Raw genomic sequence first — 18,913 nt, 5'->3', positions numbered from 1 at the left:
GTGTCACCCAAATGTAGATGGGTTCCCCTCTGAACCTGGTTCCTCTCAAGCTTTTTTCCTCATATCATCTCAGGGTGCCACAGTCACCTCAGGTCTGCTCATTAGCAATAAATTTTAGGAATGAATAGTAACTTTTTTTAATCTATTATTTTTATTCTATGTTTCTTTACTTCTGTAAAGTTGACCAAAAGTTGGCCATTGTTAAAAGCGCAGTACAAATAAATTGAATTAAATTTAATTGATGATCTCAGAGGTTGACATGCAAGGTGTCTGTCCTGAAGTATTTCCTGTCTGTGTGATCAGAGCTTGCACACTGAAACTGACTGGAGTTTTCTCAGACATTCATCTACCTCTCTCTCTCTGTTTGTGTTGTCCCCTCATACATTAAATCATCCTTTCCAGTTTCAAGTTATGATGTGTTTCATCGGAATATACATATTACATGTTCAACACAATCCAGTTGATTCATATACTTTATGGTGACACACTATTAGCATATGCTATTCATTTCTGAATCTGCTACACTACACACATCAATACACGAAGGACATCAGTAAGCATATTTTTTCTGTAAATGAATAACTGAGATTGTACAGAAGACAGACAAAATAATATTGTAAATTTATATTTTATAAATAAATAAAATGATAAATAGCAAGATAAGTAAATAAATAAATGTGCAAAGTATAATACAAATCTAATAAATGTAAGGACTCGTCAGAGACTGGAGCATTAGAATCCATATGCAGATCTTTATATATAAACAGCAGGAAATAATCGTAGTCATGTAGTCATTTCCACTCAGCCCCCCTAAAATTCTTTGATTCTCCATAAATTGTACACAAATTGGTGATCTCCTCAGTCCCCTTTAAATTTCATATGAACACGGCGGCTCTTCAGCTCCTTCCCGTCTTTCAGCACGTTCTTCAATCCGCAGACCGCGGCGTCACAGAGCAAGGATCAGAGGACGTGTGTATGTGTGTGTGTGTGTGTGTATGTGTGTGTGTGTGTATGTGTGTGTGTGTATGTGTGTGTATGTGTGTGTGTGTGTGTGTATGTGTGTGTGTGTGTGTGTGTGTGATCAGGAAGACTTTGGCTTATTCAGTACTCAAACGTTATACACATCTATGCAATACAGTGGAATGCTGCAATAAGTTTACCATCCTACCCTGTTAGTCAAACGTTTATTTTATTTTATTTATTTATTTACCATTATACCCTCATTGGGGGCTGAGCCCCCCCTTAAATGAAAATCCTAGAATCACCGCTGATCGTAGTCGAGAAGGCAAGGCAAAAGGTCAAAACCGGAAAGCAAATACTAGAAACAGAAACAGAAACACAAAAGCGAAACTCGTAGTCTACTATGGAACAGGCAAGGTTCATACACATAGCAATCTAGTCAGCAAATATAACATGGCTTGGAACGATACTTTGCATGGAACGGAGGGAGCACGCTGCTTTAAAGCCCTAGAGAACCGGAAATGAGTTCGTAGCAATTAATACTCGGGTGATAGCTCCCTCTGGTGTTCTGGCTCTAAATGCACTGTGACAATAAAATAATGACAAAATAATATACATATGTGAAAATAACTACTCACAGCCAGGTTGTTTTCAAAAGACTTGCTGCCTTTTTGTCAGTATTTAATATCAACTAGCTTTGAATCTCTGCATCCTCTAAAGCTCACATCCCTTATTATAGTGTACAGAGGTACAGTAATTACAACTGATGTTATCAGGAGACAGTTAAATGTAAAGCAGATGTGTTATGAGAAGTTTCCACATTTTTTCATTATAATAGAATCTAAAAGCAGGTATTAATATACATTCCTTATTGACTTCTAGTTATGTGAAGAGATTTAACATCATATACTTATTATGCTAATATGCATGAATCTAAATATAACTTAAAATTAAATTTAAAGTAACAGATTTAGAGGTCACACTTTTCATTTACTACTGTAGTATTTTTTTCTTCTTTCTCCTTGTGAAACACAAATCCATCTGGTTGTTTGCGCCATTTCACTGTGATGTTCTCTGTGTTCAAACGATCCTTCAGCTTCTGGTTGATCTGAGGAACAGAAAAAGACTTTTATTACTAAATAATGCAGGATACTATCCTGTGGAAAATGATACAGAAACTGAAAACATTAGTCAGAATCTAATTACAGTACAGATTTTATGTGCCAGAGTTTGATGAATACTGGGAAATGTCCATTATAAGACTTGTGGAGGATGAGACCCACCTGCTCCAAGATGGCTTCCTTCACTCCAGGATCATTCACATCCTCATTGGATTGAACCTTCACTCTTACTATTTGTTGTTGTCCACTGATTACTAAATGCAGAAACACAAACAATAACAAACAGTTAAACTGTCATTCTGAATTCAGTTTAATTTTCCTATATACAGACTGAATAAAACATTAACTCACCTGAGTAACAGAAGAAAGGCATTATGTCTGAACACAGTGCATCAGCAGCCTGACCGTTACTTAAATAACCACAGTTTTCTTGCCACAGGGCATTATCAGGTTTTCCAGTCATCCAGCTGATGGTAGAGAAATTGGTTTTGTCTGTCCACTTCCAGAAGTCTCTGAACAGACCAAACCAAGTGTTGCCAGAAGTCAGTCCCATAATAACTGAGTCTTCAGTTGCATCTCTGGAGCTGGCCAAGTCTGTGTGATGCAGTCTACAGTAAGCCTGAGCGTCACGCCATGCCATAGTAGTAGAAATGTAAATGTACTGCTGATTTCCAGTTTTACTGTCTGTGAGAATAAAAACACATGATGAAATGTGAGTATTCAGACAATGTTAATACTTCCAAAAATAAAAACTATACAGATTAAACATTAATACCCTTAAAGGAAATTTCTCAAAATTTGACAGTACAGCCAGAACATAGCACACATTTAGATCTGGGTACACTGAACAAGTAAATATTTCCTAAGTGGCTGAAATGTGAAAGTTCATAAATACAAGTATGAAATGTGTTCTAAGATATTCTGTTAAAATTGCCCCTTCAATTCAGTGTGTATATGTAGATTCTTACCATCAAAACAGACAGAGGGATATAGGGATTTACAGTCCAGATCCCACCATCCGAAGGGAGACATTGCACCACACACCTGATTTCCACCCTTGTTGTTGGGATCACCTGGTTTCCATCTCATATTTCCCACTGGTTCATTTCCCATGGACCAGCGCCAGCTGTTGATGTCATTGTACAGCCCAATCCAAGCATCAGAACTGAATGTTTGTGTCTGTGCTTCATTCTGAAGTCGGATCATGTTGTCATTACTGTCGAAGATAGCCAGGTCAGTGTGTGTGGCTCTGCAGTAAGCCTGAGCATCACTCCAGGTTTTCCCCTGCTGGATCAGATAGTACTTACGAGGGACAAAAGGGACAACAACTGTGGAAGAGCGTTATAAAGGTTTCATGAGTGTTAAAACTGCAGGTTAAAAGTTGTTAAACTGTTAAAAGTTGACTGTTTTACTACTAACGTTCGGGTTCAATCTTTTCAACATGAAAGGTATTTCTCTCATATGTTTACACCAAACAGTGATTTGGAACCCCGTAAGCTCATGGGCCCAATTGTGGCAGCTTGACAGTGCTTGAATCACTGACCATCTGATCAGCAACCCAGAGCCTTAACTGCTGAGTCACAACAATTGCTAACAGAGACATTAAAATCAAGCACACAGACATGCAGTCTCCTTTGCCTCTTTCACTTTCTCTCTCAGATCATTTCTTACCTGTTATAAACAGGAGTAAAATCAGACAACTCTTCATAACTTGTGTTTTGCTGGGGTACTCAAAATCTGAAAGGTAAATGTTAATGAGAAAGTGTGAGTTAAAATCTTCTAACACTATTAATTAAAATAGTGACATTACGCCCAGAGCCATATTTTTAATTCCTCTGTGAATTTACAGATTTATTTTCAAACCTAGATTTAATTATGGGAGACTTTAATATTCATTTTGATAAGTCAGAAAACACTCCGAGAACAGGAGTGAGGACCTCTGAAGACCTCTCCTGGATGACGAACTCCACATCGCTGGCCAAGAAAGCTCAGTCATGGCTCTACTTCCTTAGCAAACTAATAAAAGCTCCTCCTATCATGTGTTCCTTCTACTGGGGCACCATTGGGAGCATTCTCACCAGTTGCATCACTGTGTGGTAGGAAGGCTGCACTGCCTCCTGTCAAGATCATGATCAGTGTCTCTCTGCCCTCCCTTGTGGACATCTTCAACACCTGCCTCACTAGCAGAGCCATCAGCATCGATGCAGATGGTTCACACCCATCTAACCTCCACTTCAGCATACTGCCTTCAGGGAGAATGTACCTGAGCCTCCAGACTTGTTCCACAAGACTTTCTAACAGCTTCGTCCATCAGGCTGTCAGGATGCTGAACTATTTGTATATTTAAAATAATTCACTGTTTACATTACTCAGATTTATATTCAGTCAGATGTTTGCAATATATTTTCACTCTGTTTATTTATATCTATTTATTATAAGTACACTGCTGTTACCTTCTGTTCTATGTTGCACTGACTGTATTGACAATGTAAACACTTGATAAGAGAGAAGAGAAACTGTATTTCAATTCCTCTGTATGTCTGCACATATGGTGACGTTGACAAAAAACCTTGAACTTGAACCTTGAGTTGTGTCCACCTTAGATTCAGTGGGCGTTATTTAGAGCATAATAGGACCCACTCATAATGGAGGTCATTCTAACATTCAGATTAAATATAAAAATATAATCACATTTTCTCTGTCTGAAGCTGTCTCAGACAATTACCTTGTTTTATTTAAATTGTGTCTTAGACACGATATATATACTTTACTATGTTACCATGTTAAACATACATTTACATCTACTACTGTAGAGGTGTAAAATGTGAATTATTGAAAAAATTCAGACAATTATTTTAAAACCAGGCAATTTGATAGCTAAATAGATCCTGTAGATCCTTTAAACAAGCAGTTATTAAAACCCTGGTAAAACCCAACCTCCACCCCATCCGCTGTCCAACTACAGGCAAATATCGAACGCCCCCATTTTTTCAAGATCCCAGAAATGCTGTGGCATAGCATTTATGCTCAGATCTACATATTAATAACATTCATGAACTGTATAAGTCAGGATTTAGGCCACATCATAGCACAAAGACAGTGCTGCAAAGGACCTTGATGTGATTATTGACTCCAGTCTTTCATTAACTGTTCCAGTAGGAGCATAAACAAGCTCCAGTTAGTCCAGAATGCAGCAGCTAGAGTCCTAACCAAAACCAGAAGATATGAAGATATGAAGATATGAAGATATGATCACATGAACCTGTCATGTGATCAGGCTAGTTTTGAATACTGGAAACATGCATACAGAATAAGAAGTGTTTAATTGTTATGAATATCTTGTTGGAAAATGTCTTCTAATGTCTCCTGAAGCTTTGACTGGAATTCGCACATGGTATGTTTGTTTATTTTTAGGTTTGTTCATTAATTTATAAATTTATCTATTGTGTATTCACGGACAGAAAATGTATGTCATTTTTATTTATTTCAGTTTTTCACTGTGTCCTTATGGTGTCTATGATGACGGTACTGACCCTTGAGAGAAGACATTAAGGATTAAGGCATCAATAAACATTCAGCAGCAGTTATACTGACCTATAAATCACTGAATGGTCTCGCACCACAGTACCTGAGCGATCTTGGTTTTTTATGATCCACCATGCTTAAGTCAATCAAAAGGTGCAGGCTATTTGTCAGTTCCACAAGTACTAAAGGCTTCTGCAGGGGGCAGAGCTTTTTCTTACAAAGCTCCACAGTTAAACATTTGATGGCTTCACCAGGTTTTTTTTATATCTATAATAAATTCAGAAATTACACTAATGCTCAACTCATAAGGTGCACAAAAGATACTGGTTACACAATATGGAGAAAAGATGGCACCAGGAGGCTGTATGGGGCAATCCTGTGGAGGCAGTGTGATGCTCTGGACAAAGTTTTGCTGCAAAACCTTCAGTTCTTGAGTACATGTGGATATTACTTTGACACATACCACCTACCTAAACATGTAAACAAAAAAAGTCAGGGAAACTTTACAGCTCCCTGAAAACAGCATAGAGAAAATGAGGATGAGCTTCTTTCTTCAGGCCATTTGGGTCCTAAATCAGGAAATATCTAAGACTAGAGTTTGGATTTGTTTGTACAACAAACCCTTAAATTCCTGTTAATATATCCATATTTCCCTTTATTCATAAATATTTATTATACATCTTAGCAATTACCTGTTGCTACACAGCAGCATATTACACATAATTGCATTTTGAGTGGCAGAGCTAAATAAACCCAGTAAAGGTTGTAGGTGAAGGTTGGATCCACAATCTCTTTACTGAAGATCAATTTGTGAAAAGATTTTGCATTCTCAAGAGCCAAATACAAAAAGGATGGGCATGGATATACTTTGTTACTCTGTACCATGAGCTCTGAAATTCAAAATGGCTGATGTATTATTAAAGGTAACACAGTTCTCTCAAGCGGCCACTTGGTGTCACTATTGACAACATGAACTATAATATAGTAAAGGCCAGGATATAGTCCATACAGCTGATGTCATCTATCTTTTAAATCAGTTTGCTTTTTAGAATTTTTTGTATACAAGTAAAATTTGGCTTATGAAATTCTATTTTTATGTAACAGACAGTCATTTAACTGCCCATTGTACTGTAAATGGTTGTATGTGACTAATAAAATTTGAATTGAGTGGGGGGGAGCACTGAAGGCACCAACTATTTATATAGAGTTTTTAACAATGGACGTTGTCTCAAAGCAGCTTTAGAGAAATATAAAAATTCAGAATAAAAGGTTTAAAATTTACATTTATGTTTATCCCTAATGAGCAAGCCTAGGGCATTCATGTTGAAGGTAAAAGTCCCTGAGGCAATATGAGGAAGAAAACTTGAGAGGAATTAGGATAAAAATGGAACCTATCCTTATCTTGGTGACACTGGAGAGTGTGATTAGATAATTTTCTTTCTACAGTTGTAGATTTATTCAATTATTTATTTATATCTTTGATGTGTACCACACAAGGTCCTGCATCCACTAGATCAAATATTGTTAATATCATTGTTACAGTAATTACTGTGATTGCTATAGAAGGTGTAGTTGAGTGTGCCTGAGAGCAATGACATTATTATTGATAATAATAATAATAATAATAATAATAATAATAATAATAAGAGGAAAAAGAAGAAGAAGAAGAATGAAGAATGGTGATAGTAATAGTAGTAGTAAAATCATTTCTACCCATGGTACTACAAATGCTGTTGCTGCTACTACTATTTCAAGTAAATTTATTTGTATAGCACTTTTAACAATAGGCCTTGTCTCGAAGCAGCTTTACAGAAATATACAAAGATAGAGATAAATACTAATTTAATTTTAAACTTTGTTGTTTATCCCAAATAAGCAATAATAATAATAATAATAATAATAATAATAATAATAATAATAATAATAATAATAATAATAATAATAATAAACAGCCTGCTTAACTACTTAACTCTTAACACCTTAACATTTTCCCCTATAGACTGAGAATATGGTGGGATGTGAGGGGGCTGGACTTTGCCCTTTAAAACACCTCACATTCTGTAAAAGAGAAAAGCAAAGATAGCAACTACAATTTTGGGTTAGCCTAAAATGTTAGAAAATAACTAAAGAGTCCATTACTGATACTGACCTGTACTATGAAGGAGATGATGAAGAACCTCTTTGTGTCTTCTGTGCTGCTTCTAGTCTCTAACAAGTCTATCTGCCATTCATAAAATGCCTCATGCAAAACAGCTGTCCTTCTTACCCATGTGATAGCAACAGGTCCATTTTTGAAAATCCGATTTCCTTTTCAGTTTCTATATGTGGCACTGTTCAAACCATCTCAAGTGGTTAGTCTAATTATTTATTTGCTTTTCAAGTAGGACTTTATAATGGCTTTTTATTTAGTTCAGTACCATAGTGTCCCTTATCTAAAATTATGTGACTTCATTAAAAATAAGTATGTGATCTTACATAAAACAAGTTGAATTAAAATCTTGGAAATACACTATATTGCCAAAAGTATTCGCTCACCCATCCAAATAATCAGAATCAGGTGTTCCAATCACTTCCATGGCCACAGGTGTATAAAATCAAGCACCTAGGCATGCAGACTGTTTTTACAAACATTTGTGAAAGAATGGGTCGCTCTCAGGAGCTCAGTGAATTCCAGCGTGGAACTGTGATAGGATGCCACCTGTGCAACAAATCCAGTCGTGAAATTTCCTCGCTCCTAAATATTCCACAGTCAACTGTCAGCTGTATTATAAGAACATGGAAGTGTTTGGGAACGACAGCAACTCAGCCACGAAGTGGTAGGCCACGTAAACTGACGGAGCGGGGTCAGCGGATGCTGAGGCACATAGTGCGAAGAGGTCGCCAACTTTCTGCAGAGTCAATCGCTACAGACCTCCAAACTTTATGTGGCCTTCAGATTAGCTCAAGAACAGTGCGCAGAGAGCTTCATGGAATGGGTTTCCATGGCCGAGCAGCTGCATCCAAGCCATACATCACCAAGTGCAATGCAAAGCGTCGGATGCAGTGATGTAAAGCACGCCGCCACTGGACTCTAGAGCAGTGGAGATGGACGAGTCTGGGTTTGGTGGTTGCCAGGAGAACGGTACTTGTCTGACTGCATTGTGCCAAGTGTAAAGTTTGGTGGAGGGGGGATTATGGTGTGGGGTTGTTTTTCAGGAGCTGGGCTTGGCCCCTTAGTTCCAGTGAAAGGAACTCTGAATGCTTCAGCATACCAAGACATTTTGGACAATTCCATGCTCCCAACTTTTTCCAACATGACTGTGCACCAGTGCACAAAGCAAGGTCCATAAAGACATGGATGACAGAGTCTGGTGTGGATGAACTTGACTGGCCTGCACAGAGTCCTGACCTCAACCTGATAGAACACCTTTGGTGTTAGAGCGGAGACTGAGAGCCAGACCTTCTCGTCCAACATCAGTGTGTGACCTCACAAATGCACTTCTGGAAGAATGGTCAAAAATTCCCATAAACACACTCCTAAACCTTGTGGACAGCCTTCCCAGAAGAGTTGAAGCTGTTATAACTGCAAAGGGTGGACCGACGTCATATTGAACCCTATGGGTTAGGAATGGGATGTCACTTAAGTTCATATGCGAGTCAAGGCAGGTGAGCGAATACTTTTGGCAATATAGTGTATATAGGTTTGTGGTGGAGAGGCTGGATATTTTATGTCCCAGGAAGTCCTCATGTCTGTGTCACCTTCTGACATTTTAGTTATGATGTCATAGCTAATCTTGTCAGAGTCCCTGTCTGCACTTTGCATACAACATACATTGTCCTTACAAAATAATATTGCTTAATGCCCTCTCTCTCTCTGTCTGTCAAGCTACACATGCTACTTACAAACTTCCACTGTTCTTGACTGCTTCTTCTCTTAGGACCTGCCTGATCTATCCTGATGCCCTGCTTCTGGTTGGAGTCTCATCGCGTTGCCATGTTCACTGCTGCTGAGGATGGCTTCACATGGACTACCCTGAGATGTGGATGGGACTGCTGTGAATAGAAGCACTTTGAGACTATGGTGCATCTCCCCATCATTTAACATGTGATGGCTTTGACAGGATGAAATTACTGTTAAATTTATAATAAATTCAGAAATTACACTGATTTATAAGTTGCTCAAAGTGGCTAGTGAGAGAACTCCACTTGACTACATACAGCTGCTGAAAAGGAGATGATTTATAATCTCACTCTCTGGTGATTATAATGATTTGTAATACCACTCTCTGTTGTCAGCCAGATGAGGATGAGGCTTCTCTCAAGGTTTCTTCTGCTCCAGTGGTTGGAGTATTGTCAAAGTGAGTTTTAAAACTGGCTGAAACTCTAAACTTTACACTTTCTCAAAGGCTTGAAGGTTTTGTCTCATGTCTGTTCCAAGAGAAAATATGCAGACTACCAAAAACATGCTGGTCCTTCACCTGAACTTGCTGAACAGTGCTGACAGCACTGCTTCTGCTTCGTACTCAGCTTAAGGAGGCTGTTGCGTCTGGTGGATGCATTGTTTGGTCATCATAAACGGTACCATGCTTTACAAAAACTAACAAAGTGTACCACTGCAAACATCTCTTACCAACTGTTAACATGTTGATGGAGAGATCATGAGTAGGCCTTGTTTTGCAGCCAGAGAACTTTGTGAAATCTGCAGTATCTGAGACAACAATGAACAGAACATTCCTGAGACAAATTCAAGCTTCAGCATGGTCCAACATTTCATTCAAGTAACTAATAAGACTGGTGGTGTCTTGGGGTATTTTCTCCCAGATCTGAACCAGGGCATCACTGGACAGTCTGAGGTGCAACCCGACGGTGTCGGATGGACCGAGACATAATGTCCCAGAGGTGTTCTATTACATTGAGGTCAGGCAAGCGTGAGGGCAATTCAATGGAATCAGTTCCTTCATCATCCAGGAACTGCCTGCATACTCTTGCCACATGAGGCTGGGTATTGTTGTGCACCAGGAGAAACCCCGGGGTTGTCTCATGTAGTGCCCATCTAGTGCACTTGTTGTTAACTATATCAATTCCAAAGCAGCCGAAACTGATTAACAACCCCTTCTGCTACTTAACTGACCAGATCACAGTAGTTTAATTGACTTGATGCTATACTCTGTTTAAATAGTGTTCCTTAAATTTTTTGGAGAAGTGTATTATTTTTATTTCCAAATAAATGGACTCTATGTACAACCCACTGCCTATGTATTTCCGCTAAAATCTCAGTTGTATGTGATATTCCGGATCAGCATTCTCCAATAGCAAGCTGTAGTAATAACATGGTCACTATTTCAGATTGCATGACCCTACAGCGCACAGTGAGGACAGCTGAGAAGATCATTGGCATGTCTTACACACAGTCTTCCTAAAGTAGCATTACTTTATCCGGACCCACTTTACAAAACCATTTAATCTTCATTGTTTTTGTCATTATTTAAAATTTTAAATTAAAATGAATAAATAAAACTACCTTTAAAATGTATTATTTATAACTATGCTAAAATAGGCTTTGGACTAAGTCATGGTGCATTGAAATCTGCAGTGAAGCATCAATGCAAATTATTTAAACAAAGTACTAAAGCAAATTCTTCACTAATAGTGAAATGAAAGTATTCACATGACTAAACTTGCCCTCTGTGTGCCCTATCTCCCTTTCCCCTGCAGTAACTAAAGACTTGCTAATGACACTAAGCAAAAAGAAAAAAAAATGATTGTATATAATAACTAATTGTTAAATCATATGCTCAGTTATAACTGACCTCTTATTTAGTGGCCAGTGAAATTCAGAATTAATTAAACCTGGTAACACAATACTGTAGGAGCTGCCTGTAACTATGATGGTCAAGGCTGAAGAATTGATATTACATGACTTGTTTATTGTGGCAATAGGTGAGTGGACGAATATGCATACATAGAGTATGATCCATTAATTACATGACCATAAGTCAGGGATAGATCAACCCTCAGGCTGAAGTTGCTTTCAACAGGAAAAAAACTGCCATCTATTTATTGGACTTACATCACAGAACTGCGCCTTAATTCTAACCATGCAAAATCACTCAATTTGACTAGGCAAATATCATGATTTGCTTCCAGTGACCATTCTTTCAGATTTTTTCAGTAGTGCAAAATTCACTGAAATTCTATTCAATTTTACTTGTATAGTGATTTTAATTTTAAAATATAAATATAAAGATAAACAAACCAAAGTTAATTGTGGAAAAACTGAAAAGCAACAAACTCTAAAGGGAGCCTATTCTGATCTAGGTGACACCAGATAATTCTAATTATAGCATAAAGTTCTCAATTGTTCACTGAAGGAGAGTGCAAACTGTTTGTAGTATCTCCAGGTTGACCCATTATGTTACCGAGGGACATTCAGGACTGCAACCTCCTCGGCTTCACCGAGACATGACTTAATCCATCAGGACAGGTATATACCATCCAGCTATCCCAGTTCTTCTCGGTTTACCACATGAACAGAACAATGGAGTCGGGGAAGTCAAGGGGTGGTAGCGTGTGTCTGATGGTAAACAATAGCTGGGGTGTGACTGCGCAAATATTGTACCTCTTTTGCTCTCCTGCACACTCAACCAGAAGCTCCTGACCATCAAATGTTGCACTTTCTACCTTACTCGGACACAGACACTACCTTATAGAAACTATATGAGCTTTTCACTCTACAACAGAGAACACCATGATGCTGTGATCATTGTGGCAGTGGATATTAATAGTGGCAGCCTCAAACAAACAGTGCCAAACTTTACAGCATTTAGCAGACAGCCTAAAACTCTGTTAGGAGGAATTATAGTGTCGTTCGTTGAAAGACAACCAGTGACTCAGCTGTTCGGACATCTAGGGGAAGTTTATTCCACCACCTTGATGCCAGAACTGAAAAGATTCTTGATGATGGGACCAGTCAAGCAGGCTAGTAGATCTGTGAGAGCATGGTGCAGTATGAAGAGTGTTAAGAGTTTGAGATAAGAGGTTGCTGGTCTATTTTGGCTTTGTAGGCAAGCATCAGTGTTTTAAATCTGATGCAGGAGATGCAGGAAGCCAGTGGAGGAGTGCATCAGTGGGATGGTGTGAGAACTTAGGCAGGTTGATAACGTGCAGCTGCATTTTGGATTATTTGCAGAGAACAACTGCAGTATATATATATGTGTGTGTGTGTGTGTGTATATATATGTGTATATGTCTGTATGTGTATATATATGGAGTACAGTGTCATTACACTTGTAGATTCCTTTTTTGTGTGTGTGTGTACGTGTGTGTTTTTGTTTTTTGCTGTCGTTTTTCCATTTATTTATTTATTTTTTGTTGTTGTTGACATGTTGAATGGGGATTGTTTTTTAAAATGTGAAAATTCAAAATAAAATTTTCAAAAAAAAAAAAATCACAAAAACAATGAGCACGGCGTCGCGGTGCTGTGTCTGGTGAAGGTTTAGTGTCTCGTGTAAGTCCCATATCGCAGTGTCTGTGTCCGCTTGAGGTGGAATAAAAATGGCACTGACTATGACCGAGCTAAATTCCCGAGGGAGATAAAACGGGTGACATTTGATGGTCAGAAGTTCAAGATTAGTTGTGCAGGAGTGTGAGAGGGGAACAATGCTTGCGCTGTCACACCAGTGGTTGTTCACCATCAAACACACTCCACCTGCCCTTGTCTTCCCCGAGTCCAGTGTTCTGTCCATGCGGTAAACCGAGAAGAACTTGGCCGGCTGGATGGCGTGGTCCGGTACCGCTGGATTCAGCCATGCCTTGGTGAAGCAGAGAAGGTTGCAGTCCCAAATGTCCTTTTGGAACTTGACCCTTGCCCTGAGGTCGTCGAGCTTGTTTTCCAATGACTGGACGTTGGCTAACAGGATACTAGGTAAGGGAACGCGGTGTGCGCGTGCCCTCAGCCTGTTCCTGACGCTGGCTCGTTTTCCTCGCGGACGCCGGTACGGGTCGCATCCTTTGTTCTTCCTCAGGATCTCGCTCGGCCAAGATGGGTCCGGGTTCAAAAACAGCAAAAGGTGAGTGCATTGTGCACCAATAGAAATAAGAGTGGCCTTGTCGTATGTAGTGATGGCCATCTTACAAAAAGAAACGGGTGTGTGTGTGAAAAATACGAAAAATAAAAAAAAACAAGCAAGGTTTGGTCGGAGCAGTCGTGACGGCGGCCGACCACACCGGCGCCATCTTGAATCTGTTTTTTGTGTGTTCTTGTTTTTTCACTGTAATATGTGAACATGAATGCGATGCTAATCGAGATCTGTTTACCATGCTGCCGGTTACAGATTAAACTAATGAATTTTTATTATAATATTATTTTTGTAGTGTTTATCAGTCTACATCTTTTATAGTATTTTCAAATGATGTTAGTTTTGTCCTATTGGGAGCTTTGGCTGCTTTAATGGATAAATTATTAATTATTAATTATAACATTATTTGTGCTTTTATGTATTTAATGACTGTAAAAAACACAGTTTTGTGTTTTAAGTTACATTTCAGAAAACACATAGAATGCTTTTAATGCTAATGAGGTTACACTCTTTATGTTAATGAGTGTCTGAAATTCTTTTTGTCTGTGATGGTCCTTCACACTTTAATCAATCAGTCATTCCTAGGTGATAAACCACTAGGTGTGAAGGACTGGTCTGAGAACAGCTGTTAAGTGCCTGATAATTAAATCATATGATTGTTAAGTCCTTTAATTTTTTATAGTAATTATTGTATGATTTTGTTTTTTTTAAAACAGGACATACTAACATCTAACAGTTACAACTTTTTCTGTCTTATAGATCACCATGCAGAGAAAATGGACCACTTGGATATCTCCTTCAGGAGCCGACCGAGGAGGCCAGGCTGTTCAAGGACAACCTGTCTCTGCAGGACAAGTCGGCACCGAAGAAGGAGGAGCTTGTCAGATGAAACAATCTTGCTGTGGTCCTGCAGTTTGGAAAGTACAAGGGAAAGTCCTTCCGGTGGCTGCTTGAAAATGACACAAGGCTGCAGGGGTCTTTACGACCAAGGGACCAAGCAAGAGCAGTCCTTTGTTAATTATGCCCACAGCTTTGAAGATGTCCAGTCTCTTCTTAGCTACATGTCCAAAAATCATCAGTGGGTGACCAGCTGGTTGGTTTCGGCGCTCGTGCCAAGAGTACATGGCGGGAGATTTGGGACAGCAGGGCTGATGGGTATGCTTCCTTTATAATGGGGGCAACTTGTGTCCCAGGGACACGGATATACAAAATGGAGCAATACCTCCGGAACCAGATGCAGTCGACCCGTCAGCCCGTGCCTGCCTCAAGTGTAATGTCCAAGCCAACAGGTCAGTTGTTTATTATTTTGCTTGTATGAAGGAATTGTTTTCCATTGTGTCTGGTAGTATGAATAACAACATAGTTATTTTACATGTACGCTATTTTTCAGTTAACACAGGGGTATATTTTAAGAAATCCAAGTACAGTGAAAACACAAATAGCTAATTCTTGCCTTTTGACAACAGACATGGAAGACGACAAAGAGTTAGAGAGTACAATGCTGAACATCTGCAGGTCATGAATTGATTGTGTTCCAAATGGATTTTCATTTTGTTAAATGTCTTAAAAAATATTCTGTATATGCTACATATGTTAATGTGTTGTACACTAGCTCTACCACCACCACTGTCATCATCATCATCCTCAGCTGTTGAACTGGGACAGTCTGCTGGATCAGGAAAAGGTTTTTACACATTAGGCTCAGCACTGGAGGTTCTGTCGAGGTAAAAAATCAGATGTATCAAACTCTGCGTACAGAGAATCCAATGCATATTCTCTTTGTACATCCCAATTAACTTGAAATTGAGCGCACATGCACCAAACCCCACGCTGTCTCCGCCCTCAAATGATTATTTTCAAGGCATCACGTTCGGCATCAAATGTCTTTTTGCTGCCTCTGGGTCGTAGGTATGCGGGTGGCGTTCTGTTAGACGGAAGCCCAGTTCACAGACGCTGGTGATGCAGTGCTGCATACTTTGGACTGGCTTCTAGTCTCATCTGCAGCTTAGCACACAGATAGCTGAGCTCCTGGCTACTGAACAATGGAGGTCTCACAATCCACCCTGAGACTCCATCAACGGCACTGTCTTCTTCATCTAACATCTTGTCAGCGGTGATTCCCCTCCAGAAGTCCACTTTGTCTGCAGCCAGTACACTTTGCCTCGCCTCCAAGAGCTGAAAACACAATTATTACATATAATACGCTACATGTACATCATTACAGTTTATACTAATGCAACAGAAATAAGTAAAACAAATTTATTTCTAATCTGTCTTACCCTCTTCCTCCTCTGCTGACTCCAGGCTGAGGTCTTATTAGCTGTAGCCACATTGGCTAGCTCTGGTTGGCTGTACCGGAAATTTCTACGCACGGTCTCGTAGTATGTCTTGCAGGCAACTAGAAAAAAATGAATGGGTTTTTTAAAAACTACAACCAACCAAACATAACTACACAGATAAATAACAAAAACAGGATTAAGAACAACAACATGGTGACAACAAAACATTTTACGTGGCTTGGACAAACTTTCGGTCCTAGCTCTGTGTTGTTTTTGTGTTTGAACTCCATGTTGTATGTTTCCGTAGCACCAGGTCCTGGAGACACATTGTCTTATTTCACTATGTACTGCGTCAGATATATGTGGTTGAAATGACAAAAAAGCTTCTTGAATCTAACAACTAAATAACAACAAAAACACAGTGAAAATTACTTACCAACAAAGTCATTTTTATTCAGGCCTTCGTCGCGCAATTCCAGGCTTATGGACAGTGCTCCACTAAAATGAGGAGACCGTCTCATTATATGGCGAGCTTAATCTGTGGAGGCAAAAAGTACAGTACAGAGTTAAAACAACATGTTTATTTGCTTCTGAAACAACAGAGTGCATGTTAGCCCAAATCTTTAATCCGTACCCCTGCTCCGGGTCATAGCGCCTACAGTTTCCTCAGAGTTGTGTAGCAGATGGACTGCCTCCTACAAAATACAAGGAAAAATTTGTTACAAAACTTACACTGGTTCTGACAAATGAAAGCATGGGTTATGTCATTAGAAGAATTTAGACTTACCGCGATTTTAGGATTGTGCAGCCACCTCTTCCTCTTCAGTTCCTTGGCTAGCCATTGTAGAGTGTGGGGTAAATATAAGGCGCGGAGGTAAATATGAAAATGGTAAGCGAATTCCAGGAAAGAGTAACATCTCTGTTTGAATGTTTTGGTTCCGCGCTTTGTCTCATTTCCTTGTCTGTGATTGGAGGAACATACCGCGTCACCGTGACCTAGCACCTGATTGGCCAAGGCTCATCACATGCGAAGTGACGTTACCGGGAAGCGCTCAGACAGCATTAAACTGTACAGTGGAATTTGTACAAAAAAGATTTGGAATTGTAACCAATTCATGTGTATTTTCCGATGATTCTGAAACCACTGAGCGTTTATTTTTTCACTGTGTACATGTTGGTGTGTTGTGGCTGGATATTTGTGGTTGGCTTTGCTCAAAAGTACCTCATCTTGAGTACTTTTCCTTCCAGGACATTATCTATGGGCTGGTTATGAGCAATAAGAATGATGATTATCTGGTTAATAATATACTTATGCTGGGGAAATTTTTCATACACAAATCAAAATTCATAAAAGTGAAACCCAGGTTCTGTGCATTTCATAATGATTTTGTTTCTTACACTAAAACCCTTAGTAATATGAAAAACAAGAATGGCATTAATCTTCTCTCCATAATAGAAGAATATGATTTAAATCAGAAGCCCTAGCTCCATAATGTGTTTTCATTTTAATTTAAATACATTTAAGTTGATCTAAATTGCAATAATTATTTAAATTATTTATGTTATTTCACTCTCCCTGTGTCTTTATTTATGTACCTGTTTCTCACATTGCAAAGTAAAGGTACACTGTTGTGTAAAAAAAACAAAAAAAAACTGTACAGTGGAGCCTCTGTCTCCATTCCAGCAAATAATCTTGGATGAGGATGACAGAAATGTGATGTTGACCATGTAACATGAAAATTGTATAACTGAGATTGACTGTTTTGCCAAGACATGCAAAAGGGTAACCCACCATTGACCCTGTAGTAGAACCACAGCTGTGGCTATTATCAAGAGGTTTATTGTTGTACATGTTGTGTCAAAAGGTAATAATTTAAATATGTCATTGCACAAGTCTCCTGGCTTCATCCCCATCCAGACCATCATTTTTATGAAAAACCCATAGAAATTTGGAGTTTGCTGGGAAAGACATCTCAAACCCAGCATCATTTCTCCCTGTTGAGCGCATTGCTGGAAGATGTGTGTTAAATACATCCACTTTGCATTTAAGCAAAACAACAGAAAAAGTTACTGTAGTCATGCCACAGTGTACAGTGGTTGAGGTCTAGGAGTGCTGTGAGGATCAGACTATTGTCTTAAAATGTTATACTATTTTTTTTACTTTATGTACTCATTTGCTATATACTTTGTTAGTTGCATACAATAAAAAGTATTTTCTGTTGTGTAATTTGGTCCTTAGAGCATTAGAGATACAACATTTTGTTGTATATGTAATTATATATAATAAATAAATGTTTTTTTAAAAACAACCATACCAAAATAAAGAAAATCCACATTTGTTCAATGCTTTATCAATTCAGTTTATTTATCTAACACATTTAATGAAAGTGAAGTCAACTGAGCGTTATTGTCATTCCGTTACATGTAGGAACATACAGTGGAACAAAATGTTGTATCTCTAAGGCTCCAAGGACCAAATTACACAACAGAAAATACTTTTTATTGTATACAGAGGCTGAAACCCCCCTTTATCTGGAGGTTTGAGGCGGGTAGGTAATGAGATAAAGGATTTAGGTGTTTATTTGGGTACACCACAATATCTTGAAAACTGGGAAGTGTCGGAGAAAATTACATAGATATCATACATCATACATTAGCCTAGATTTAAAACGCTCTGCATAGAAGTAGTTATCGATCACATATCATATATCTACCAAATATCTATCAAAATTATTTAGCTTCGGATTAATAGTAAGCTTTTGAGTCAAATATATATCCTTTATAATATCAGGCTTTGGAGCTTTGGAGCTTTTGATTAATGCACATGTGTAACTTTCATAATCATAAAGCAGTGCTGAGATGGGGATGTTTTTGTAAATTTCATAATCATCAGGCAGAAATAGTGCTGAGATGGGTGAAATAGAGGAGATGTTTTTGTGCTGAAAAGTGCAAACGTAAGGGGAATTACACC

At 38.7% G+C, this 18,913-nt stretch overlaps 1 protein-coding gene across 2 annotated transcripts; it reads right to left on the bottom strand.

The window, feature by feature from the left end:
- Window positions 1–1,312: 1,312 nt before the first annotated feature.
- Window positions 1,313–7,830, bottom strand: LOC131362804 (macrophage mannose receptor 1-like). Of its 2 annotated transcripts, none has more exons than XM_058405094.1 (6): window positions 7,756–7,814; window positions 3,753–3,818; window positions 3,050–3,365; window positions 2,433–2,765; window positions 2,244–2,335; window positions 1,313–2,068 (listed from the first exon to the last, which is right to left on the bottom strand). In XM_058405094.1, exons 3-6 carry the CDS (start codon window positions 3,285–3,287, stop codon window positions 1,931–1,933), a joined length of 801 nt encoding a protein of 266 aa, XP_058261077.1. In that variant the 5' UTR covers window positions 3,288–3,365; window positions 3,753–3,818; window positions 7,756–7,814; the 3' UTR covers window positions 1,313–1,930. The 2 variants fall into 2 exon arrangements, with proteins under 2 accessions (XP_058261077.1, XP_058261076.1); XM_058405093.1 differs by having other exon boundaries at window positions 1,381–2,068; window positions 3,050–3,409; window positions 7,756–7,830.
- Window positions 7,831–18,913: the final 11,083 nt, after the last annotated feature.

This window comes from Hemibagrus wyckioides, linkage group LG12, assembly GCF_019097595.1.
Source record: "Hemibagrus wyckioides isolate EC202008001 linkage group LG12, SWU_Hwy_1.0, whole genome shotgun sequence".
Lineage (NCBI taxonomy): Eukaryota > Metazoa > Chordata > Actinopteri > Siluriformes > Bagridae > Hemibagrus > Hemibagrus wyckioides.
The sequence above is the reverse complement of the archived record's forward strand: the minus strand, read 5'-3'. Positions and strand labels throughout refer to the sequence as shown.

Coding starts and splice junctions, on each gene's coding strand:
- LOC131362804 (XM_058405093.1), bottom strand. CDS start 3,789: ATGAAGAGTTGTCTGATTTTACTCCTGTTTATAACAG. Junction 2,336..2,432: donor GCCTTTCTTCTGTTACTCAG/GTGAGTTAATGT, acceptor TTCTGCATTTAG/TAATCAGTGGACAACAACAA. Junction 2,069..2,243: donor AGGAAGCCATCTTGGAGCAG/GTGGGTCTCATC, acceptor TCTGTTCCTCAG/ATCAACCAGAAGCTGAAGGA.